Source organism: Maniola jurtina, chromosome 5 (genome assembly GCF_905333055.1).
Source record: "Maniola jurtina chromosome 5, ilManJurt1.1, whole genome shotgun sequence".
NCBI lineage: Eukaryota > Metazoa > Arthropoda > Insecta > Lepidoptera > Nymphalidae > Maniola > Maniola jurtina.
Window position 1 is genome coordinate 14,390,833 of NC_060033.1, and position 25,559 is coordinate 14,416,391.

The following is a 25,559-nucleotide window of genomic DNA, read 5'->3' on the forward strand; positions in this document are numbered from 1 at the left end:
TGGACTTTTGTAATAGCCGACGTTAAACAACCCATTTTAGGAGCGGATTTTTTAGCTAAGTATAATTTGTTAGTAGACTTAAGAAACAGACGATTGTTAGATCAAGAGACTAACATGTATGTAATTTCCACTATAGTAAACTCGGAGCATTCATCTATTTTTACTATAGCCGAATCGCATCCATGTTATTCTCTCCTAAGTAGGTTCCCAGAATTGACAATGCCAGCGACGTTCAAAGAACAACCACGTCACAGCGTAAGACATCACATCGAGACTTCAGGTCCTCCGGTGCATGCGCGCCCAAGGCCGCTGCCGCCGGACCGATTTAAAAAGGTAAGAGAAGAATTTCGCCTTATGCAGGAAATGGGTATTTGCCGCCCGTCAAAGAGTGCGTGGGCGAGTCCTCTACACGTCGTACCTAAAAAAGATGGTAATATAAGGCCGTGTGGAGACTATAGAGCGCTGAATGCAATTACGAAGCCTGATAGATACCCAATTCCTCACATAAAGGATTTTACGTTTATTTTAGCCGGTAAGAAAGTATTTAGCAGGATTGATATTAACCGAGCGTATCACTTTATTCCGATAGCAGAGGATGACGTGGAGAAAACAGCAATCATTACACCTTTTGGTTTATTTGAATGGCCATGTATGTCTTTCGGTTTAAGAAACGCAGCACAAACGTTTCAACGTTTCATGAATAATTATGTTTTACAGGATTTAGAGGCAAATTTTCAGCAAAATAACCCGGATTGCGCGAATTATAAAACTGAATTTGTTTTTTCATACTTAGATGATTTAATAATAGCTAGCGAAAATAGTTCGCTTCACGAAAAACATTTAGAGACCGTTTTTGAAAGATTACAACAAGTTGGACTAACTATTAATTTAGCAAAGTGCGCGTTTTCGCAGGATAAAGTTGAGTTTCTGGGTCATGAGGTCTCAGCCAGTGGCTTAAGGCCGTTGCCAAGCAAGGTCCAAGCAATTGTAGACTTTCCCAGACCGAAAACGGTAGAGGAACTTCGTAGATTTCTGGGCATGGTCAATTTCTATAGAAGTCATTTGCGTCAGGCAGCCGAATATCAAGCTGAATTAAATAAGTATCTTCACGGAGCAAAGAAACGTGACAAAAGTAGTATAGTGTGGACAGAAAGTGCTGTTCAAGCTTTCGAACAATGCAAGTTGAATTTACAGAACGCTGCTATGTTAGCGTATCCGATAACAGGTCAAGTGCTTGCTATAATGGCAGACGCGTCAAATAGTTGTGTTGGAGGCACATTGCAACAAAGAGTAAATAACGAATGGGTTCCGTTAGGTTATTTTTCGAAAAAATTGACTGACACGCAACAAAAGTACAGTACCTACGACAGGGAGTTACTTTCGCTTTATTTGTCAGTGCAATATTTTAGGAACATGTTCGAAGGTAGAGATCTCGTTTTGTATACAGATCATAAGCCGTTAACGTTTGCGTTTAAAAAGCTAAGTAGTAGTAAAGAAACGCCGCGAAGGACCCGTCAGTTATTATTTATTAGTGAGTTCACGACGGATATACGCTATACAAAAGGCGAAGAGAACGCGCCCGCGGACGCGTTATCGCGAGTTGAAAAAATTTCGTGCCCGTCTGTACTTGACTTCACAGAAGTGGCTATTGCGCAAGCGAACGACAAAGAGCTCACAGAATTGCTAGGAACAAAAAACGGTAATACGAGACTAATAAAAATTGACTTGCCGAGTGTAAATAAGCCGATTGTTTGTAACTTGCGAGGCGATAAGGCTAGACCTTACTTGCCAAAACAGTTTAGGCGTATCGCATACGAAACAATACATAACCTAAGTCATCCAGGCATTAGAACAACAAGGAAAATGGTAACTAATAATTATTTTTGGCCTGGGATGAATAAAGATATAGGTATTTGGGCTAGGTCGTGCATAGAGTGTCAAAAAGCAAAGGTTCACAGACACACTATGTCACCTTTAGGGCAATTTGCAAAAGTAGATAGAATGTGTCATTTACACATTGACATTACAGGTCCATTCACTATTTCAGAAGAAGGGTACAGGTATTGTCTTACAATGATCGATAGAGAAACAGGTTGGCCGGAAGCATTTCCAATTAAAGATATTTGTGCGAAGACAGTAGCCAAACTCGTGTATGAAGGATGGATTACTAGACATGGGTGTTTTATTAATTTGAGCTCAGATCAAGGAAAGCAATTTGAAAGCAGTCTCTTTAGACAGTTAATGAAATATTTAGGGGTTCATAAGTTTAGGACGACACCGTACCATCCACAAAGTAATGGCATGATCGAACGATGGCATCGTAGTTTTAAGGCCGCCTTAATGGCGAGATTAAAGGACAATAGATCGTGGGTTGAAGAAATGCACACCATTATGATGGGACTACGTGCAGCACCACGCAGTGACACAGGGGTAAGTGCCGCGGAATTAACCTTTGGGCGAACTCTGAGGCTCCCTGGAGAATTTTTCGAACCATCGGATAATAAGATAACGGACGGTGAGGAGTACCTAAAGCAGTTGAAACAGGTAATTAGTAATTTAAGACCGAAACCCGAGACACACAGAGACTCTCGGACTATTTTTGTACACCCTGCCTTAAAAGACTGTAAAAAAGTTTTTGTTAGAAACGATGTAATGCGTAAGTGTCTACAACCACCGTATGACGGTCCCTATGACGTCATAAAGCGGTTGGAAAAAGCATACTTAGTACAGTTACCCAATAGACAGGCCCTTATTTCTATTGACAGGTTGAAACCGGCTTTTGTCCTGGATATCGAAAATCCACGACAAACGCCGGGTGAAACGTCATGTAAGAAAAAATGTAGATTTAGTGACGATGACGTTTTGCCGACTCATACAATCCGTACTACTCGGAGTGGGAGAGTCAGCAAAACGCCCGTTAGGTATCAGTAGAATAATTTGAGTATCAACTAGCAATTAAGCAATAAGCATTACGAAATAAGTATTGTAAAATGGCCCCGATCCGCATATATTATTTTTTATTTTATTCATGTATTATTTTTTATTAGAAGTCATAACTAAACCTTATTATTGAGAGTGTTAGAGTGGTTGACGATTGTTATAATTTATTGGATAGTGTGTAAATGTAAAATGTAATGTAACCAACATTCGAAGCGTTGAGTGCAACGAAGGCTGGATGGCGTGGGAATAGCAACAATTGAACGTGGTATTGCCACAGCGACCCCGTCGCCACCCGCTCAAGTTGTAGTGACCTCATCTCAAGTATGATGTGTTAAGAGATGTACCATGCATCGAATCAAAGGAACACTTTAACTGGGTGACGTGTTTAAATTATGATTTGTTGGGTAAGCGGATCGGAAACATTGTTAGGGTTGTCGAAAAATAAAGAACGAATATTGTGAAATAAAATTAAGGTTGCGGAAATTTGTATTTAGTTAATTTTTATTAAGATAAAAATTTGGGGTGGTGTGATGTAGAGGCACTAGCGAGTAATCATTTTTGAGGCTACGCGTGCCACGACGTAGCGTAATTCGTCAGTTGCATCTAGCCCGTTGTATCATGTTGACGTTTACAAATTGTAACTTAAAATTGTGAATTATAATATATATATTTTTTAGTGTTCATTTCTTTTGTTTTTATTACTACCCTGGTAGAGAACACGGCGCTACTATATATACAGCAACATTCGTTGTACAATAAATACCTGTACAAATATACCTGTACACTTACCTCACGTAAATTCTCCAAACTGATTTTTACGTATATTTTAGGCAATATCCTTAAAAATATGTCGCCAATACTCCCAGACACTTCCCGCGTCGGCCGTATTGCTTTGCAGACGCTTTAAAGCTCCCAAAATAAGTAATTACTTAACTGCACGTAAATTCTGATGCTCCATTTTTATATATGTCCACCAGACAACTATTTTAAAACCTTTTATAAGAAGACAGACCGATCCAGAGGGCCAATCATCCCCTAAATTCAATTTTAATGCCTCTGTGGGTTTGAGCGCGAGGGCATCATTATCTACGCGCATGAGACTGAGTAAGACATGTATTAGGATATATTGACTTCTCTCTCACTCTCTTATAGTTTACTTATGTCAATTAATTATTAATATTAAAAAAAAACAGCTAAAAATTAAAAAAATTGGAGAATTTACATGAGGTAAGTAATGTTTTTATGTACCTTGATTACCTGATACCTGAAAATTGGCCGTCTAAGCAAGCTAGCAGGTCTGTAGGCATGCGTTCTTAGTACATACTAACACTACTCAATCGTCCACATTTCGTTCGTCAGAAAATACGTAACGGCTGGTGGCCCTGGGATCTTTCACTATTGTAACAGAGGTTCATAATATTATGTCAATTGGCAAATGTCAAGCTGTCAAGATGGACGTTGCTTAGATACATAATTATTTATTTGAAAATAATGTTTTGGAAAACTCCGATACTTTGGATCGTAGGCGCGGAGTTTCTAATTTATAAAATATTATAATCACAGTTAAACGAGAAAACATCAATTCAATTATAATATCCAACAGTCAACCAAAGGCCACGAACAATCAAACCAAACCCAAACCATAGTCAAACTATTTTTAGGGTTCAGTAGGTATCTGTAGAAAAAAAAAGATGTAGTCGCGTAGGTGTGCATGGCACCATTAAATATCGTAGGAGGCGATGACCCTCCGCGCGGCTGAGGTTCCCGCATCGTAGTCGATTTGTCGCGCAGGTTTGGATGATGCATTAGGCGCACCTTCTTTATATTTTATCTGCTTGAACTCAGCTTATTTACTTTGACAAAATACGTTTAAAATTCATCATCATCAGGATCAACCCATCGCCGGCTCACTACTGAGCACAAGTCTCCTCTCAGAATGAGAAGCTACCACACTGGCCAAGCACGTATTGGCAGACCTCACGCACCTTTCAGGGAGCATTATGGCCAACTCTTAAGCATGCAGGTTTCCTGACGATGTTTTCCTTCACCACTTCGTTGTCTGTCTGTGTGTCATCTTTCAAGAGAATCAAAACTTATAAATTGGGTACTTCCCGTTTACGTAGAATCATGAAAGGCAGGTAGCAATATCTTATAGCCCAAGCACTCTACTCCTGTGGCCCAAGTAAACAGAAAAATCCGACAACTGAATTGTCATTACATAAAAAAAAACTTGTACGGAACTCTTCATGTGTGAGGCAGACTCGCACTTGACCGGTTTTTGAAAGTTATGTCAAATAAAAATTTGACATGCAATAACAAACAAAATGACATACAAGCCACTTTATTCCTTATTTCATCGGATGAAAGTCGATTTCAATTTAATCGTATATCTTAAAAAAAGCGAACTATTATACGACTACGTAAAATGGGTACATTTTTAAAGCAACGACATGTTAGAAAGAAATATTTCGTTTTGGTCGTGTTGAACTATGTGAGTCATTCAGATAATTCTTGATTTAGTGGATTTAGTGATGTTCGGTCAAAAATATTTCATGGAACGTATAATTAACATAACATTGATGTTACTTTTGAAGAGATATTAGCTGCCTTATTGGATTTATATTATTATAGAAATTGGGTTTTAGAATGGCACAAATAAACGGTAATTTATGAATAAAAGTTTAAAAAGCGTGAAATAAAAATTAAATTAAAAATTTAAAAAACCCCCGACACATAAACCTCTAAAAAGTAAAAAAATAATAGGTAAGTATGTATGGGCCCTTTAAGAATAGTATAAATAGTAAAGTTTTTATCCAAGCGTTCGTTGCGTCGGGGGACCGCTAAAGACTATTCTTTCTACAACAGATGACTTTCATAGTTTATGATAGGTAGCGGTCCCCTGGCGCAACGAGCGCTTGGATAAAAACTTTACTATTTATACTATTCTTAAAGGGCCCATACATACTTACCTATTATTTTTTTACTTTTTAGAGGTTTATGTGTCGGGGGTTTTTTAAATTTTTAATTTAATTTTTATAGCATATTTAACCAATAAAAATAAAACTATGTAATATGTAGTTAATATTAAATAAATAAATAAATTATGTACATATATGTATTTGAAAAATAAATATAATTTTAATTTTATTTGTAGTTTTTATTTTATTCCATCATGTTGCTCGGAATTATTGAATAAGTTTGTTTCAACCATACAGTCAAAACTTTAGGAATAATTCAAAAGTCCCAAAATGCAAGTCATGTCTGCTCTGAGTGTTAGTTTGACACCTGTATTAGATAAATTATCTACCAGCGTTCCAAATAAGCGTTGCCCAACTATGACAATAGTTTAGCAATTCTTGGATGAATGATTACCGTTAAATTCAGTAGAATCTCACAAATTCGATTGACAACTCATTCATCAAAACCGGCTCAGTAGTTTAAACGCTACGGTGGAACACACATAAATACGAACCTATATAGTAGGTACATAGGCTGCTAATATCATAATTCATAATCCTTCCATTTAGCTTTGCCGTAGGTACTCAAGTAAAAAGTGCGAGTCGGACTCGTGCACCAAGGGTTTCATAGGTATTCAGGTATTTTTTCAACATTTTGCACGATAAATTAAAAACTATTATACCTACATAAAAATAAATAAAAATCTTGGCCGGTTTTTTACGCATTTTAAAGGTACAGCTTATTAGATAACATAGGTACCTACCTATTTAAAAATGTTTTGTATACTTTGGTTTATCGTCTATTTATAGATAGCTAGGTATACATATGATAACAAATACCCATAGCCTATCTTTTTGATAAAGAACAAACAAGATTAAATCACATTTTTGACTTAATGAACGCAGTAGTCTTATAAACGAGAGGTTTGGGGTTCGATTCCCAGTAGCTAAAATTTTTCAAAATCAGATTTGGTTTGGTCTAGTGCAAGTCTTCGGCCGTGGCTAATTTATACCTACCAGCGAAGACATGCTCAGATAGAGCTAATCGAGTTTTAGAAAATTGAAAAAAGGATTACCTAGGTACATATTTTATTTTCATTATTGATAAGAGTTTAATGTAAAAATCAACCTTGTTTCAATGTGCTAAAACTCAATTTTAAATATCATCAGCTCTGCTCTCCGCGCCAGTCTATCTGAACAGACCCTTGGATTGCAGTCAAGGGCTTACTTGACTTAAATAAAAATCAAGTGCGGGACTTGCATAGGAAGATTTCCATACCATTGTACAAGAAATAACCCTTTTTAATTTTTTTTTAATTTTCATGGCAGTAATTCTGAAATGTTTAGTATTTGTTGTTATAGCGGCAATAGAAAAGAAATACACATTCTGTGACACAATGACCATTATAACTCGTTCACACAGGCTGCGTAAGCGTAGACATGGCGCGTACCATTGCGTTGTAATCTATCAACTGTATGAAACATGGCATCCACTTGCGTAAAGCGTGGAAGTATGCGTAACCCGGTGTTAGGGGTTTACGCGCGTCATTACGCACGTGTCACGTGAACGTGCTTGGTGTGAATCGGCCTTTATGGTTCAGGAGATACAGCCACTGACAGACAGACGGACGAATAGCGGAGTCTTAGTAATAGGGACCCATTGGCACCCTTCGAATATGGGACCCTAACCCTGAAACTGTGATGGCGGAGAAATGAAATGTTATTATTGTGACAAAATTTGTTTATTCATTAAAATTCAAACATATTGCTTATCCGAATTATTCCCGAAAGATTTTTAAGCAATTCTTCTAAGTGCCAAATAGATTCGTGGCCTATACTCGGCAATCCTACATTTTATCGTTGAGGAGAAATCTCTTAGAAAAATGAACAAGTATAGAAGGACTCAGAACTGTCACCCAATGTGGTTTTATTTATGCCAACTATGGGGAAGTTTTGCTTAGGCATTATTATCTATCCACGGAGAGAAGATAGAATAGGGCTCGCTCTGTTCCCATACAAATGACAAAGAATCGTTTTTTGACCAACAAATGACAGGTTCGTTTTCAAAAAACATTCAAAATTCAAATTAAGAACATAGGTTCCTTTGTGTGGTTAACGCTCATTGACTTTTTGTTTTTGTCATTTGTAAGAAATTACGTAACAGAAAGAGCCTTATACTAACTCCCTCTCCATGGTTAGAGTATAGGCTACGTTAGTATGTACAACCATCCGTTAGTTGCCTCGATTTACGTCTAAACCACTGTTTATATTTTGGTGTGTGGGATTGTTGACAGTCTTGGCTAGTGTCATAGATTATATGACGTCATGACAAATCCAATATGGCGCCCATTAAAAACTAAAATATTTACTATAAACGCATACCTATTTTAGACAAATGCGTTAAAGGTTGAACCATTCTGAATTTTTAATAGTTTTTGATTTTCATCTTATTATCTAAACGTATTTAGATATAAATCCTCAAATAAAATAAAATTGTCAAATCAATTATGTACTTATAAGACTATACAAAAAACAAACTAAAGCTAATTTTACACTTGTTCATTGTTCTGAAAGGAATCCTTTTATTGGTACAGTTTACATGATTTACATAATTTCCCCAATCCGTCTGCCAATTTGTGAGGTAGTTGTGTTCAACAAACTTTACATAAAGTATCTCACCCACTGTATACCTAATGCACATCGGACCGTAAAATCTACTTTAATAAAAAGAAATGTAATGTCATTTTAAAAGTTTTTTTTTTAACTCAACTTGGTTAATTTCTTTCCTTATTCATAAAAAAATAAAACACCTAAAAAGTTACCACATCCAAAATGGGTACTAAACAAAAAATTAAAACAATTAATTAGCGTACGTAATTCATTCACAATTTTATTGTAGTTAGTCAAATCATTTTATTTGTTTAGGGGCTGAATTTTTCAATTGGCACATTGAGGAATTTTGATGTTTTGATAGATTTCCTGTACAAAAACTGTTGATACCAACCTCTTTGTTAATAAAATCAAAACTGTTTGACTATTGAAAAATCAGCCCTAATTTAAAATGTAAATTTAAATTTAAAGTATAAATCACACAAGTTGAAAAAAAAAAACGCACTTAAGCATCAACACTCTGCATTCATGCTGCATGTCAACTGCCAGGTTGCAGTTTCAGTGCAGTTATGCTGCATGGAAACTCCTGACCATTTGCACAACATCAAATGCAGTTTTTAATCTGCATGGTTCATTATACCATTTAAAAAAATCAAACTTAAAATTTATTTATCACTAATTTATTTATTTTAAATTTCATGTGATATTCTATTACAGTGGGCGCAGAACTTATCACTTGATGATAGTCCTTGTCATACAACTATACACAGAAAATTTTCGAAAAAAATGAGCCTTTAAAATTGATTTAAAATTATGCCATGTAATTACCTGAAAATTTGCGAAAAAAATAAAAATAAATCTTTTAAGTTGTCAAAATTTAAAAAAAATATCGCATTGTTTTTTACATTGTCATTTAAAAAGTAACCATATAATTTAGCATACTTTTTGTGGCAAAAAAAAAACTTTTTTCAATAATAATTGTTTAAATAATATAGAAACCTAAAGCTTGGTTTTTATGAGATGTATAAAATATCATTTTACAAATGTTCGCCTTCACTTAACATAGGCTTGTCCCGTTATTTAATATTTATCTACAAAATACAGTACAACACACACCACTTGTTGAACCACCAATACTCAATCTAAAGGTCTTCACACCTTACTGAGACTCAACCCTGACTCCATTCTGACTCAAATCGCAGATGACTGAGTCGAGTCAGATGACTGTGAGTCAAGTCAGATGGAGCCATCATTATTAAACAATAGATGTCTGTACTGTATTTATATCTGATGAAACACAAAACCAATACTGATATTTCCAAGTGTTAAGAAAGTTTTGATTTCAGTCAGTGAAATATTTAGCACTTCTATTAATTTCCTATTCTAAATATTTACATTAACATAAAGCTGTATACATATTACATATTATATAAATGACCATGATACCTTTCAATTTTAAATCTGATTTGCATTCTATAAAACTGGACAAATCATTATTTTCTTCCTCTTAATTTTAGTTTATCTTATCTTTTATTTTATCTCCATTTGTTGACTGTATTGACTTGATTGATATCTTTAGACTGTGACTAGAGGACTGTAGTGTACAAGCAGCTTTAGAGAATGCAATCAAGAATTTTATTTGTTAATTTCTACAATATTTCCAGAAAAATCACAAGCCCTTTCCCTAGATTGGCAGACAGAAATAATTCATTTATAAAAAACATAGTTCTGTAGACTGGCACAATATAAAACGGTTTACTGATCAAATTGATTTTACATAATAATGATAAATGAGTATTGTTAACATTAAGAATATTATCAATATTATCATTATTAGCATTTCACTGCTTAATCTAAGTGTACTTGAACCTCTAAAATTCTTAAACTAACCGCATTAACTACATTAGCATCAATTGGCTCCCCGAGAATCAAACTTGTTAGTTGTGGGCTAATTTATACATGACCAGAGAAAGATTTACATTCTCTCTTGAGGCATAAAACACCAACTTCCCAACTCCAGGCTGATACTGAGAATGCTTTGGTGAAAATATCTATAAAATTTTGTGGGCCAACCTAAGTCTAGAATGCAGGACCTCATATGACTCACAATCAATTAAACTAGCCACTCGACCAAAGAGGCAGTCAACTAACTGACTGAGTTTCCCTGTTTGAACCATAGAAGATATTAAAACTGAATAATCCTGTGTGAACAATAATATTAGAAGAGCACCATATAGAAAGGTTGAGCCTTTTGGAACAAAACTAAAGTAAACGAGGTTTGAATATTTTAGTATGCAGCCTGGTCTACCTATGCTCTATCCATGGAAAGGAGCCAAAATCTCAGTGGGGGTTAACCACTTTGGGTCAATCACGGTTTCGTTTGTGATTGGTTGGTGACTCAAAATGGTCTGTAATTTTTTTTAACCAGTGGCCACACATAAAACCTGTATTAATCAATATCCTAGCATCAATACAAACAGGTATTCTGTAAAAAAAAATCTTCCAAAGTGTCACATCTCTGAGATGTAAGCTATCAAAATTGTACTAGTGGTGTCATCAGTACAACAGTGTAGCCATCTTATCATAGTCTGTTCGATTACTGCCAAAGTATGATGCTAGGGGAGCTATAGTAGTATTTGACCATTGCCACTTGACAATACATAATAATATTTACAAATTAAAAAAAACAAATGTTATTTAGAGCTGTCCAAATTACACTAGCAAGCGTCATAGAAACCGAGAACAAATCTTACACCATTTGGTGTATAAAACTGTAACTAGACTGAACCATTACTTGCTATGACATGACACTCATGAACAATCATCAAACACATTTTTCCATTCAAACTACGACAGTTTTGATATGAAATTCTGTCAAATTTTAAAACATATATAATAACATTTTTTGTATTTGTAGACATAAACCTCTCAATTCTAGTGTGTAATAAATTATGTCCAAGATTATTACATTAAAATATGACAATATTGATTGTATGAATTATTGTCAAAGTCAGTGTTTTATGACAGTTCATGGTTGTACACTGTCATAGTGAATAATGGACCTGCAATACAGAATCTAGCCATACAAATGTTACCAGTTGCGCTAAGTGATGGAGGCAGATGCCTCAGCTACTTAATTACACGATTAACAGTTCACTGTGATGTTTTTTACTTCATTAATAAATAAGTCCGCTTACACACTATAGAGTTTGAACGGAAGATTGTTCACAACCGATTGCGACGGTTCCTTATAGCCCTAAGGCGCGCGCGGCGCGACTTTGCGGATTAAATGTCGCCATTTTGACTGATCCCAATCCTCTTGATGAATTCCTCTTGGAGCATCACTGTTTTGATCATATTGGGGTGTGCACCGTAAGCTATGGTCTGGTCTGGGGTGGAACAGTACTGCTGGGTACCATCTGTGAGGATCACACCTTGTCCATTGCTCAGAGACCCTGATTCGGCCGAGTTCCAGTATGATTCACTAGGTGATGTTGTGTTTACCCCAGGGGGAGGGGCTGCTGGAGCTCCTGTATATCTAAAGTAAGGGTTTTTCAAATCTAATGTATTGGAGGAAGAAATGTTAGTGCCCTCCAATGTCACATCCATTGTTACATCGTAACTCTGTCGCTTATTCGCTAATAAGAGAACTCTCCCAGTGAGAGCTTGACCTTGTTTTGCAAAAATCGGTGTCTCTAACAAACATCTGACTTGATACCAATGTGTCAGAGGTTCGGTGGGTGCTGTCGACAGCCATATGTGTTGTGTGCTGCCCGCAAAGACCACATCAAACCAAAATGCAAGGCCATGGCAAGTTCCCGACTGTGTTAACTCAAATCTGAATGGCACTTCAATACGATGCAAGTCTGTTTCGTTAGCTTCCAAAAAGTCCACCACATGTTTAACCGATCTTGACATACAAATACGCACATCAAATGTATCTACAATAGGCTGCCTAAAGTACTCCTTCATTGCTGCGGTACGCAGTGCACTTAAGTCCACCCCATGGAAGCAAGCTTGATACCAGAAGTTAGCCTTGTTGTACTGTTCCATGAATAATGCATCGTCTGTGAACGGAGCTATGTGCAAATCCCCTCTTGTAGGGTACATGTTGCCATTGGATTTGAGCCATTTTTTCGCATGAAGGTATGTTTCTAGCATGCGTTCGTTATACAGCATGTATCCCATGGGCTCGGATATGATCACATCTACACTCTCGGGCAGCTCTATTTCCTCTATCTTGCCCGCAACGACCGTGATGCGGTCGTGGAGGCCGTTGGCACGCACCAGCGCCTGAGCGTGGTGCGCCATGTTGCTCGCTTCAACCGCGTATACTTTCCGCGCCCCGGCCTGAGCCGCAAAGAATGACAGGATACCAGAACCGGCGCCAACGTCTAGGATTACCTTATTCTTAAAGTCGTTAATATTAGACAATATTGCACGCTGGTACGTGCTCGTCCTCACGTAGTCCTGCATCATGTTCTGTTGCTGGCTTAGGTACCCGTAGAACTGGAAGTATTGCATCGCTGACGAGTCCTCCGTACGCACGGTGAAAACAGACGACGATCTGCCCGCTTTGATCTTGCTGACCAGCAAATGGAAGCTCTGACAGTCGACATCGGAGGCGAATTTAAAAAACAATGTCTCGTTATCTATAGTAAAAATGTAAGACTGTCCAGCCACTCGCGAGCACTCACTCTGGCTGTGGACGGGAAACTCTAGCACCTCTTGAGCCAGCACTGGGTCGGCACGTATCACTTTAACACTGAGACCTTGCGGGTCGTAATCCACGTTTACGTTTGTAGGGAAGTTGAAGCGCGGTGTTAGAGCACCGTCATTGTTGACGGCAGACACGGTCACCGCGCGAAACGTGTTCGCCATTTTCACAAAGCTTCCGACCTCGATACTTTTGTTTTTGATACTAGGCACGCGTACGGCAAACAAAGAAAATGCCGTTGAGAAGTTTTGTAGAGGAGGCCGGTGTAAAATCGATTAAATCACAAACTTCCTTCCCAAATTTGTCTATGGTTGCAGCGGCAGCGTGCTTACCACAGATCACGATTATTGCTTGACACAGACGAATCCGTAATCCGTTGCTTAGGTAGGTACCTATTTCATGCCTATTTCGTAGGATGATACTTAGATATTCACGGATTTTTTTTTTTTGTATTCTGAGCAATGGAACACAAATAAAATGCCATCAATCAAAATAATAAACCATTATCTACATAAGGCAGAGTAAAAAATCCAAAAAAACTAATTTTGCATTTTTTTCAAGTTTGTTTATTTTGTACTCAATGGTTTTTTATTCTATTCTAGCATAGATTTAGGAAGCGCCACAAACAATGTAAAATGCTGTTCCTGTACTTCGTAATCTGTTGTTGTAGTTTGTCTGTGTCTGCCAGTGCTGCGGTGGGTAGTGCTGCTGCGGCTCGATCATGAAGACTCGTAGAATGACAGCTAAAATGTCACGATCACACTCATCTCTGATTGGTTGGTGCTCGCTTTACTATTGGCTTCAATGTATTGTTGCAACAAGAATACCATAAATTCAACCAATCACAACAATTGCAATAGTAATAATGATTTATATTATATTGAGCAGCTTAGCTACGGCCTACGAGCTACATGCCAGAGCCGTAAAAGTTTTGAGGTTATAAAGTTGTAAACATTTCAGGTTAAAAAGTAATAATTGCTATTTGTTATCATTCAACAAGTAAAACAATATGTCCAAGAAAATAAAGACCATGAAATGGGATTCAGTGCCTTTAGATGGATTTCCAGCGTCAATGATGGACAAATTCCATGGATTTGTTGGACTGGAGGAGTGCACCGACTATGGTCTGGATAAAAGCACTAAGCGATCAAAAAGGGTATATAATTATTATTATATAAATAGACTAAAATTTTTTCAACCTGAAGTTGCATGGACACCTTTTTAACATAAAAATATGTCATACACATGCCACACCACACATAGCTAATAATAAATATGTACCTAATAATTTAGTAAGTATAGGCTAGTTTATTTAACTGGGACAAGGAATCATTTTTGTCAAACTGACAGTCATTTTATTTTACGCTCTAGTAATTTCGGGTGAAAAAGCGTTCTAAAGGGTGGGTGTTGGCTAAAGCGGAGATGAGCAAAGTATAGAGGTGTGCTGCATATAATCAGTTTGTTGAACACAATTGGATATTGTTATGAAAAGGATCCAACCCACACAGAGTTAGTTTTGCCCAGTCAACTTTATATGGTAAAGTTTAATATCTGAAAACTAACTGTGTCTATTAAATGTATTTCACATTAAAATATCATTAATCAATGAATTCATTTATTTATTCCTGCATATCTTCTCTCTGCTCATTTTGGCTTCAGTGGAAATTCACTCTTAATCTTACTTATTACTCTTTTTTTTCAGAAAAAACAAGATAATATCGCAAAACAAAATGAATCAAAGCCAAAAGATTCAAAGAAGCGTAAACATAAAGAACGTAAAAATGCAGAAGAAGCACCTACAGTTCCAAGCAAAAGAGTTAAATTAAGCAATGGTTTTGTTGTGGAGGCTTGTGAGAAAGTGGCACCATCTGCAACCAATGAAATTGGCAAAGATAATGATTTAAAACAAAATAATACACTCTATACAGGTATTATTCAGCATAATTCATTTAAACAATCTAATTATTAAGTACATAAATATCTAGGCCATAACTGTCTTTTGCCAGACTAGAAAAAGTAATTTAGCACTCTACTGTGCAATGTATGTATGTATGTGTGAATGTATGTTAGTCAGCTTCCTCATAACTCACAATTTGATAAATTGGTTTGTTGTGTTGAGGTCATAACACTGAAAAATGATAAAGTAAAAGTAAAATAATAAGTGTGCCTGCAGATGTAGCAACACTATGTTAGTGAACAGACTTTAAGTACTCGTGTTTTATAGAACTTTTCTTGTTTCAGGTAATCGAACAAACCATAATAAAAACAAAAAGGAGGTAAACAGTAACAAGACATCCACCACAGATAAAACTCAAAATAAAGGAATTAAACCTAAAAAACGAAAGTTAGGCGAAGACATTTCTGAGGTGGTATCCAGTTTGACACCTGAAGATATGCTATCCTGGGCCGAGTTTAAACTGCCACAGGAAATTGTTGATGCGTTGATGGAGCTAGGATTCAAAAGACCCACTAAAATACAGCAGTTGAGCTTGCCGGCTGCTATACATGGTAAGTTTAATAAGTGTTTAAAGCTACTAGGGTGGAAAACCCTTATTACGCAACAGCTAACCTGATGAAATATCAAACTGTCAAAAATAAAATATCTATAGTCCTTTTTCCTTAGTTTGCTTAAAAGATGAATAAGTTGTAGAAACCTTGGATAAAAGTGTAAGTGACATAATTTGCCCACTGGTTTAGACCTTCAAAGGATAGCACTAGTTAAATTAGTTAGTTAAGTATTAGACTTCTCAGTCAGTTAATTATAAATCAAATTTTAGGTAGAAGAGACATCTTAGGAGCTGCAGAGACTGGTAGTGGCAAAACCCTAGCGTTTGGACTTCCAATTCTATCTGGTATAATGAAATTAAAAGAAAAAGCAGAACTAAAAGGTCTAGATGTTTATGATATACCTTATAAAAAGACTTCAGTGAAAAAGAAAAGCAAATTGGAAGTTGAAAAAGGTAAAAAAACCAAAAAGAAAGGTAAAAAAGATAAGCAAGTTAGTAGAAAAGAAAAAGAAGTAAAAGAATCTTCTGAAGATGGTTACAGTTCTGGTGATGACGATGAAACGAATGAATCGCCGAAAGTCGGTGATGAACTAAATAGTGAAGATTTTATAGAAGAAATTGAAGTACCGGTCAGAAAACGTGAAGGATCAGTTGATGAGGGAAATGATAGTGAGGAAGATAGTTATATCCACTTGTCTGATATGTTGGATTCTGATGATTTGAAATCTAGTGATGATGATGAAAGTGATAAAGATGATGGAAATGATGAAGAAGGTGATGTAAATGAGGATGATGATGAAACAGATGGGGTTGATGAAGTTGATGCAAAGCAACAAGGTAAGTTAACCTTATTCAACAATGTTATTATGATTAATGTTAAAGATAAAACTGTGTTTTCATCATAGTGGTCTCTCTCTTTAACTGGTACGAAAGTTTTATAAAATTAGTGCACTTGGTAAAAGTCATCAACTGACAGACAAACGGTGTCGTCCGACAGAACTAGTGTAAATTAAAAATTTATAACACCCCTGACAAGTGAAGGTTACAGTAACTAGAAAAGAGCTGGTAACTTTCAAACGGCTGAAATGATTTTCTTGGATTATAGCTAAGAACACTCTCGATCAAGCCACCTTTCAAACAAAAAAAACTAAATTAAAATCGGTTCATTAGTATTGGAGCTACGATGCCACGGACAGATACACACGTCAAACTTATAACACCCCTCTTTTTGGTTCGGGGGTTAAAAAGTCGCACCATAAGGGTCAGAACGCTAACAAAAATGAAGACAGGTGATAGTACTGATGATTACTGATAAGATGCCATAAAAAGCTATTTAAAAAACCTGTATTTCTTAATAGTTTGCAATGTATTGCAAGTAAAACATCTGACTGACGCTAGAGGTCAACGAACATTGCGTAGATATATACCGCTGGTTAATGCCGTGTCGTAGGCCGACCCTGAGTTGGCACGCTATACATTGCGGGTTTGAAAAATACTTGGTTATCGGTATTGGAATAGAATAGAATAGAATAGATTTTTATTCAAATAAACTTTTACAAGTGCAAAGAATCGTCAAATAATTTACCACTGGTTCGGAATGCCGTTCCTACCGAGATAACCAGCAAGGAACTCGGCGGTTGCTCTTTTCAATTGTTCAATTTACAATAATTGGATTATGTTTAGGTAGATATAATAATAGCGCTAAGTTTTTGCTAGTGGTCTAATTACATTCTAACCTTTTCAGGTATAGGATGTGTAAAAGTAATAGATGATGTGGAGTTGCCGGGAACTGTAGTGATTAAAACTGGGAAGCCTTTGTATGCCCTCATCTTGACACCTACGAGAGAGCTCGCCATACAGATCAGTAGGCATTTGATAGCGGCCGCTAAATATACAGGTAAAATAAGATATTATCACATCATCTACAGTCCATACAATTGAATTGATTTAATCACATATTATGCGCGCTATGGAGGGAGCTATGTTGGGTATCACCCTCAGGGATAAAATCCGGAACGAGGAAATTTGCAGAAGAACAAAAGCGACAGACATAGCTCAAAGGATTAGCAAGCTGAAGTGGCAATGGGCAGGTCATGTCTGTCGCAGAACCGACGGCCGATGGGGCAGACGTGTTCTGGAGTGGAGACCGCGTACCGGTAAGCGCAGTTTGGGACGACCTCCTGCCCGCTGGACCGATGACCTGAAGAAGGTGGCAGGGAGCGGGTGGATGAGGAAGGCGGAGGGACGTGTTTGGTGGCGCGCTCTTGGAAAGGCCTATGTCCAGCAGTGGACGCATACAGGTTGATGGATGGATGGATGGATGAATCACATATTACTACAACCGGAACAACGTTCTGTCTGCATACAATTTGTGAGTGTGGGTAACGTTAGGGCTGAGGTCTTAGTGGGACAAAGACAACGCTATATGTAGTAACATCAGTGTGTCTCGCTCGCGTGACAACAAGGTGAGAACCGAGTGACACCAGCGCAAGCGCGCCGTTAAGTTCTAGACCTAGAAAGAAAGAAGAAAAATTTCCATTTTCGGGAAAATTTTTAGGATACATCGTGCCTCAAAGTTTGTCCGAAATATAAGAAAGTACAACTTTTCGACGTAAAAATCAACGAATTCTTACGAGATTTTGAAAAACTTAATACCACGCGGATGCAGTCGCGCGCATCATCTATTCGTAAATAGGTATAAAAAGGAAAAGGTGACTGACTGACTGACTGATCTATCATCTCACTGGCCAAAGTACTGGACGGATCTGTCTGAGCATGCAGATAGCTATTATAAATTATAATGTAGACATTTGCTTGGATCTTTAATCAACTTCAAAAAAAAGAGGAGGTTCTCAATTCGACTGTTTTTTTTTTGGAAATTCAACCCTTGAAGGGGTAAAATAGGGTTTGAAATTTGCGACGAAGCCGCAGGCATAAGGTAGTCTAGTATAAAAATTAATATTATGTCAGGAATAAAGGTGGCCACCATAGTAGGCGGCATGGCGGCGGTAAAACAGGAAAGAGTGCTTCGGTCCGGACCAGAAGTGGTGGTGGCCACTCCGGGACGGCTGTGGGAGCTGCTCGGTCAGGGGCAGCCACATCTGCAGCAACTTCCCGCTGTCAAGTGAGTATCAATTCCATGAGTTCCATCCATACCTTCGTTCATTCCTCCATCTGTCTGTCCATCTGACCGTCATCCATATTTTTTTAACATTATAAATGCGAAAGTGTCTGTCTGTCTGTTTGCTAGCTTTTCAAAGGTACACAGTTTAGGTTACGTCCCGGGGACGGACATAGGCTACTTTTTATCCTGTAAAATCAAAGAGTTCCTACAGGATTTTTAAAAATCTAAATCCCTTCGCCCGTTTGGGGTTCAAACTAGGCACTCGCAACAAAAATGAACTTTGCTATCTTGTTGAACAAATTATTATTTTCGTAGGAAACCTTCAATGGATTAAAAATAAATCTCAAATGAGCTCGGTGGCTATCATTCAGTGTTGAAAACTGAGTTAGCGAATCACCCTGTTGTACTGAAAATCTAATTATAAAATGTTTGTGGCCAGATTTCTAGCAATAGACGAAACGGACCGAATGCTAGAGCGTGGCCATTTCGAGGAACTGGAGCCTCTGTTGGAGAGACTCAACTCCGACGAAGCGCATCGCAGCGCCAGGCAGAACTTCGTGTTTTCAGCCACTCTTACAATGGTCCACGATTTGCCAACCCATATGAAAGGGAAAAAGGTATGGTTTGAAATGTCGGATCTACAAATTCGCAAAATAGAAAATCTGTTTAGAGTTAAAAATGTTATCCAAAAGGATTACGAATTAGTGTCCTAATTCCATCTAAGTTTCTCATGTAAAGTTGCAGATTTACTTATTCTACCATGTTGATAGGGAGGGGTTGTGTTGATTTGACTGAACCATTATCGGCATAGAATTGGTTACCACTGGTTTGGAATGCAATTCCTACTGAGAAAAACCAGCAAGAAACTCGGCGGTTGATACCTACTTGGATTATTATAATATCGAAAATTTTAACCTAGCTTATTTTTTCAGGTTACAAAAGGGGGTAAAATAATAAACAGGAAAATAGACAAAATGACTCCTCAGCAAAAGATCAAGAAATTGATAAGCATGATTGGGATGACGGATCCTAAAGTAGTGGATATAACTACGGAGAATTCAGGTAATTATAATATTCTTCATTAAAATAATAAGCAAAATATGAATCTGTAAAAAATGACGATTTGTGCCAAAGGGACCCTATTACTAAACCTCTGTTGTACGTCCGTCCGTCTATCAGCGGGCTGTATCTCGTGAACCGTCGACACGACAGACGGACAGACAGACAAAGTGATCCTATAAGGGTTCCGTTTTTTTCTTTTAAGGTACGGAATCCTAAAAATGGGTTCGAAACTAGTCTTACATCGACTAAATACGTGAGTATAGCAGTAACAATTTATACTTATAATATTTATTATATTTTGTCCACAGGCACAGCAGAAACGTTGACGGAGTCTCGGATAACGTGCTCGTTCGAGCACAAGGACGCCTACCTGTACTACATACTGAAGCGACACCCCGGTAGAACCATCGTGTTTTGTAACTCCATTAGCAGTGTTAGACGGTAATATTATAAAGAGATAGATAGATAGAAAACTTTATTGCACACAAAACATGAATCAATCCAGACAAAACTAAGATAATGAAACTAAAAACAATTGTATGCAAAGGCGGCCTTATTGCCCTGAGTAATCTCTACCAGGCAACCTTTGGTACAACGAGAAACTAGGTGTGTTGGATAGTATTGTAAAGTACGTAGTATTGTAGTAATAGTAGATTGATTGGGTGATTTATCGGTCAGGTTGGCGCAGCTACTGACATCGCTGAAATGTCAGCCGCTGCCTCTACACGCGAGCATGCCGCAACGACAAAGGCTGAAGAATCTCGAGAGGTAAATCGGAGTGGCGAGGCCGTTGGAGCTGGACAGTCCTTGAGTGGAGACCATGTATAAGCAAGCGTAATGTGGGACACCCTCCAGCACGATGGACTGACGATATAAAGCAGCTGGCGGGAAGTGGCTGGATGAGGAAGGTCTATGTCCAACAGTGGAAGTCCACAGGCTGATTATGAAGTAAGACTGTCCGATCCCAGCTTCGGCTTCGCCCAAAAAACCACCTTCGTCCATTTTGGTCGAAAGTTCAAGCGCCAAAATTAAACGAACTGTTACGAATGAGCGAGAGCGTAATGGAAGAGGCATCGCGTGGATGGCGGTTTGAGGTGTTAATATTTATGACAAGTTCAACAAGCCAACCAGTTAACATAAACTTAAAGAAACGGTCAAGCGCGAGTTGGAGTCGCAAACGAAGGATTCCGTACCACCGTAACAGATTAACTTTTTTTGTGCGGCCATATTGATTTTTATTATTTGTTGTTATAGCGGCAATAGAAATACACAGTGTGAAAATTTTTACTCTACCTATTATGGTTAATGAGATACAATCCGCTGACAGACAGACGGATGGACAGCGGAGGCTTAGTAATAAAAAGTTCCGTTGGCACATTTCAGGTACGGACCCTCATTGTGGGTAAAACTTAGATATGATGTATTGTCGTGACAGGTTCCGTGACGATCCTCACGGAGTGTTGGTGGCCACGGACGTAGCAGCGCGAGGACTCGACATACCCGACGTGGACCATGTCATACATTACCAGGTGCCCAAAACTGCTGAGGTGAGTTTATCTTTATTTTGAGAGAGACAGACTTTATCTTTAGGGTGTGACCAGAACGCTAGCAAAAACTTAGGGTTATTATCGTTGGATCGTTGAGGTCTAGCTCAGTCAGATGTTTTATTTGCAATATATTGTGAACTTTAAAAAAATACAGGATTTAAAAAAATCACAGTTTTTTGTTATAGTATTTTATCAGTAATCATCAGTACTATCACCTGTCTTCGTTTTTGTTGGCGTTCTGGTTACATCTATACTAATAAATAAAATTGAAGTGTCTGTCTGTAATTTCGAAATAACTACCTCATATTAAGCTCATAAGGTTATTTGAACGATACATAACTGAATCACACGTTTTTAAAATTTTTGTCTGTCTGTCTGTCTGTCTGTTTGAACGGGCTAATCTTCGGAACGGCTGAACCGATTTTGACTGGACTTTCACATCCTGTATAAAAGTATTCCTATACCTTTCCACATTTAAGATGGACAGTACAGTGCCATTATAGATCCTGTGTCAAGATTTAGTTTAGAGATCGTGTATCGTGTTTAGCTCAATTATTATTAGCACCTTTACATACCAAAACAGATATGTAATTTAAAAAACTTTCAAAAAACTCTAGTTGTGGTTTACAATGCATCCTTTTCAGTGTGATTATAAGAGACATACATACATACAGGTTAAACTCATAACCCTCCTTTTGGGCTTCACAACAGCGGGTAAAAAAACTAGATTTTGCGTCTGTTTGTTGTATTGGACAATTTCTTACACTTTTGTCCGAAAAAAGCTATTGTGTGTTTAGAACTACGTGCACCGCAGCGGGCGGACGGCGCGCGCCTGCAAGGAAGGCCTCACTATCCTGATGATGGAGCCTGCTGAGGCCTACTCCTATTCCAAACTCTGCAGGACTCTGAACAAGAGTAAGAGTTTTGATCTTTCATCATCGTGATCAACCCATTGCTGCCTCACTACTGAGCACGGGTCTCCTTTATGTAAGAAGGGTTGGCCGTAGTCGTCACGCTATCCAACTGCAGATTGGCAGATTTCATACACCTTTGAGAACAATATAGAGAATCAGACATGTAGGTTTCCTCACTATATTTCCTTCACAGAAAAAGACGAAGCTGTGTAATGCTTAGCCTCCAGTACACCTAAAGTGAGAGTGAGGGAATAGAGTGCAGTGTTAGCATCTAATGATGACACGTCTGTCTTATGATCTGTTCGTGATTGTGTATACAAATGTTGTCTTGTTCTGAAGAAATCATTATATTTTAATCGATTTTATGAAGAAGTATTCTCTGTCTAAATTCTCATGTACAATACAGCGTCGGAGCTAGCGAGCTTCCCCGTGCCGTCCCACAGCCTGGCGCCGGTGAAGGAGCTGGTGAACTTGGCTCGCGACCTGGACGCCCTGATGCTGAAGAAGCGGAGAGTCACCCAGGCTCAGGGGTGGCGGGATCGCGTCGCTAAGGAGATGGACATGATCGTTGATGATGACGATGTGTATCCTTTATAAAAACACTAGCTGATGCCCGTGACTTCCATACCTACTTCCATTGTAGAGTCAACATCTGTGACTGCGGTGATTCGCTAACTCTGTGCTTAATTCTGAATCCGAGCTCACTTGACATTTGTTGAATGAATGAATGAATGAATGATTTATTCAATACTAGCTGTGCCCGCGACTTCGTTCGCGTGGAATAGTGACTTTTCGGGCAGGCGCGAGGCGTGTAGTACGTACTCTGTACGTTAAAAATGTTCGCCACGATTCTTTAAATTGACATAACTTTTTTATTTATGAACCGATTGACATGAAATAAACACTAAATGTTAAGTGAAGCTTACTACAATATATTAGTGAAAACCGTATCTAAATCGAATAAGCCGTTTCTGATATTAGCGTGCACAAACACACAGACAAACAGACAAACAGACAAAAAAAAAATTAATTACAATTTAGGGTTCGGCATCGATATAATAACAACCCCTGCTACTTTTTTTTATATATTTCCATTGTACAGACACCACTTTTCTAAAATTTTATTATATGTATAGATAAATATTTTTCAAAATCAAATATTTTTAACTAGCTACGCCCGCGACTTCGTCCGCGTGGATTTAGATTTTTAAAAATCCTCTAGGAACTCTTTGATTTCCCGGGTTTATTACTTGAAGAAAAATTCTTCCGAACGTTATATAGTTTTAGTTCTGCTGTGTAAGATATTTGAATGAAATTGCTTTACAATTGTAGTATTGCTTTACTCTCTAGAAATAGTGCGACAAGCAGCAAAAAAAATCATGACATTGCAATACTTAAAATTCCAGGCTCAAAAGGGCTAGAATCTAGAGCCCTAAAGACAGTTTAAAAAAATCCAGATACTTGTATGATTGTGTTTTTGCTAGTAGGTATATCTAGTCAATGATCTGACACGCTAAAATCAAAAACAAAATCCTTGACTAATAAATCAGTCCAACAGCCAAAATTGACCCTTCAATAGACAAAGCCCTGAAGATGAAGAAGAAACAGCTGGAGTCCATGCTATCGAGACCCCTGTTCCCTAGGGGGTTCTCCTTCAAGTACCCTACACTCAACGACCCCAATGCACTGAACATGCCGGAGGAGAATGCTTTACAGGTTTGTACTATCATCATCATCAACCCATCGTCGGGTCACTACTGAGCACGGGTCTCCTGAGTATAAGAATGGCTTACCATTTGCCTTATACTTTGTAGTTTTAGTGAGATTATAGAGCATTTTTCAAACCCGCAATGTACAGCATGCAAACACGGGGTCAATGCCCCGGCTAACACGCGGGATCAACCCCGCGGCACCTATCTGCGCAATGTTCGTTGCCCTGTTAAAAAATACAGGTTTTTTGTGGTAACTTATCCAGTAATCATATCGGTACTATCACCTGTCCTCGTTTTTGCTTGTTCTAATAATTATACTTTGTATAATATGTTATTATACGTATTATGTTTTGATGCACAGGTAATGAAAAAAGCTATAGAAACGGGCGAGCTGAAGAAAGAAAAGAGGAAAGGCAAAAACGACGCGCTCTTGAAGTTAGAAAAGAAGTTCCAGAGACTTTAAATTATGTAAATAAATGCGCTATTTGAAATATCAATCTTTTATTCGTACAACAACTCTATTTCAAAACCTCGAAGTCGGACTCGCAAACTGGGGGTTCCGTACCATCTTACGGACATCGTACATCGGCGGCGAAACTGGACCCAAAAATCGACCGTGGGGTCCCAAGGTGCTAGAATGTCGTCGCACCGAAAGGCGCACTGTTGAAAGACCCCACCAGGTGGACAGACGACATCATAGCTGGATACCTTCGGTGCAAGACCGTGGTGTGTGGAAGTCCTTGCAAGAGACCTATGTCCAGCTGTGGACGTTTATCGGTTAGCGATGATGATGATTGGTGCTCCGAAAGAAAACTTTGTTAGCGTGTTTGAGGATCGCGTGGTGACATCTAGTGATCTAAGTAAGAGCTCGTTCACACAGACTGCGTAAGCGTAGACGTAGCGCATACCATTGCGTTGTAATGTATGAAACATGGCATACTCTTTGCGTGGCGTGAACGTTCACGAAGACGTAATGCGTGCAGTTACGTCTACGGGTTCACGTTCGTCACTACACACGTGTCACATGTACGTGTTGCGTGTTGCATACGCAATTGGTGTGAATCGGCCATTAGTTGTAGACTTGCACCTTCTCATGAACTAACTAGCTTATGCCCGCGACTTCGCACGCGTGGGTACCAATTTGAACCCCTATTTTATCCTTTTAGGGGTTGAATGTACCAAAAACATTTCTCAGAGGATATTTACGTGCCAAACAGCCCGATCTGCCAGTAGTTTTCGCTGTGCTTGATAAATCAGTCCCCGCCTAGGGTAATAATTTCTTGTGGATCAGTCAGTCAGTCGCCTTTTCCTTTTGGTAAAGTTACTATGTGGAAACCGCCATAGGTATACCTACATGCCACCGCTACCATACGGAACCCTGCCCAGCAATCCGCCATGTATCTGCTTGGCCGATAATAATTTTATCATTGTATTAATATATTTATACAACTCATTACCCTCATTACATA

At 38.2% G+C, this 25,559-nt stretch overlaps 2 protein-coding genes across 4 annotated transcripts; one reads left to right on the forward strand and one right to left on the reverse strand.

The window, feature by feature from the left end:
- Positions 1-7,611: 7,611 nt before the first annotated feature.
- LOC123865079 (histone-arginine methyltransferase CARMER) lies at positions 7,612-13,556 on the reverse strand. 2 transcript variants are annotated; one of them, XM_045905920.1, is made up of 2 exons: positions 12,119-13,556; positions 7,612-7,802 (listed from the first exon to the last, which is right to left on the reverse strand). In XM_045905920.1, exons 1-2 carry the CDS (start codon positions 13,386-13,388, stop codon positions 7,693-7,695), a joined length of 1,380 nt encoding a protein of 459 aa, XP_045761876.1. In that variant the 5' UTR covers positions 13,389-13,556; the 3' UTR covers positions 7,612-7,692. The 2 variants fall into 2 exon arrangements, with proteins under 2 accessions (XP_045761876.1, XP_045761875.1); XM_045905919.1 differs by lacking the exon at positions 7,612-7,802 and having other exon boundaries at positions 10,355-13,556.
- Positions 13,557-14,189: 633 nt separating this feature from the next.
- LOC123865065 (DEAD-box ATP-dependent RNA helicase 13) lies at positions 14,190-24,581 on the forward strand. Of its 2 annotated transcripts, none has more exons than XM_045905895.1 (15): positions 14,190-14,380; positions 14,927-15,152; positions 15,466-15,732; positions 16,002-16,568; positions 17,476-17,628; positions 18,702-18,855; positions 19,295-19,472; positions 19,788-19,917; positions 20,226-20,358; positions 20,596-20,685; positions 21,353-21,464; positions 22,262-22,379; positions 22,785-22,962; positions 23,929-24,094; positions 24,452-24,581. In XM_045905895.1, exons 1-15 carry the CDS (start codon positions 14,234-14,236, stop codon positions 24,551-24,553), a joined length of 2,721 nt encoding a protein of 906 aa, XP_045761851.1. In that variant the 5' UTR covers positions 14,190-14,233; the 3' UTR covers positions 24,554-24,581. The 2 variants fall into 2 exon arrangements, with proteins under 2 accessions (XP_045761851.1, XP_045761852.1); XM_045905896.1 differs by having other exon boundaries at positions 14,927-15,116.
- Positions 24,582-25,559: the final 978 nt, after the last annotated feature.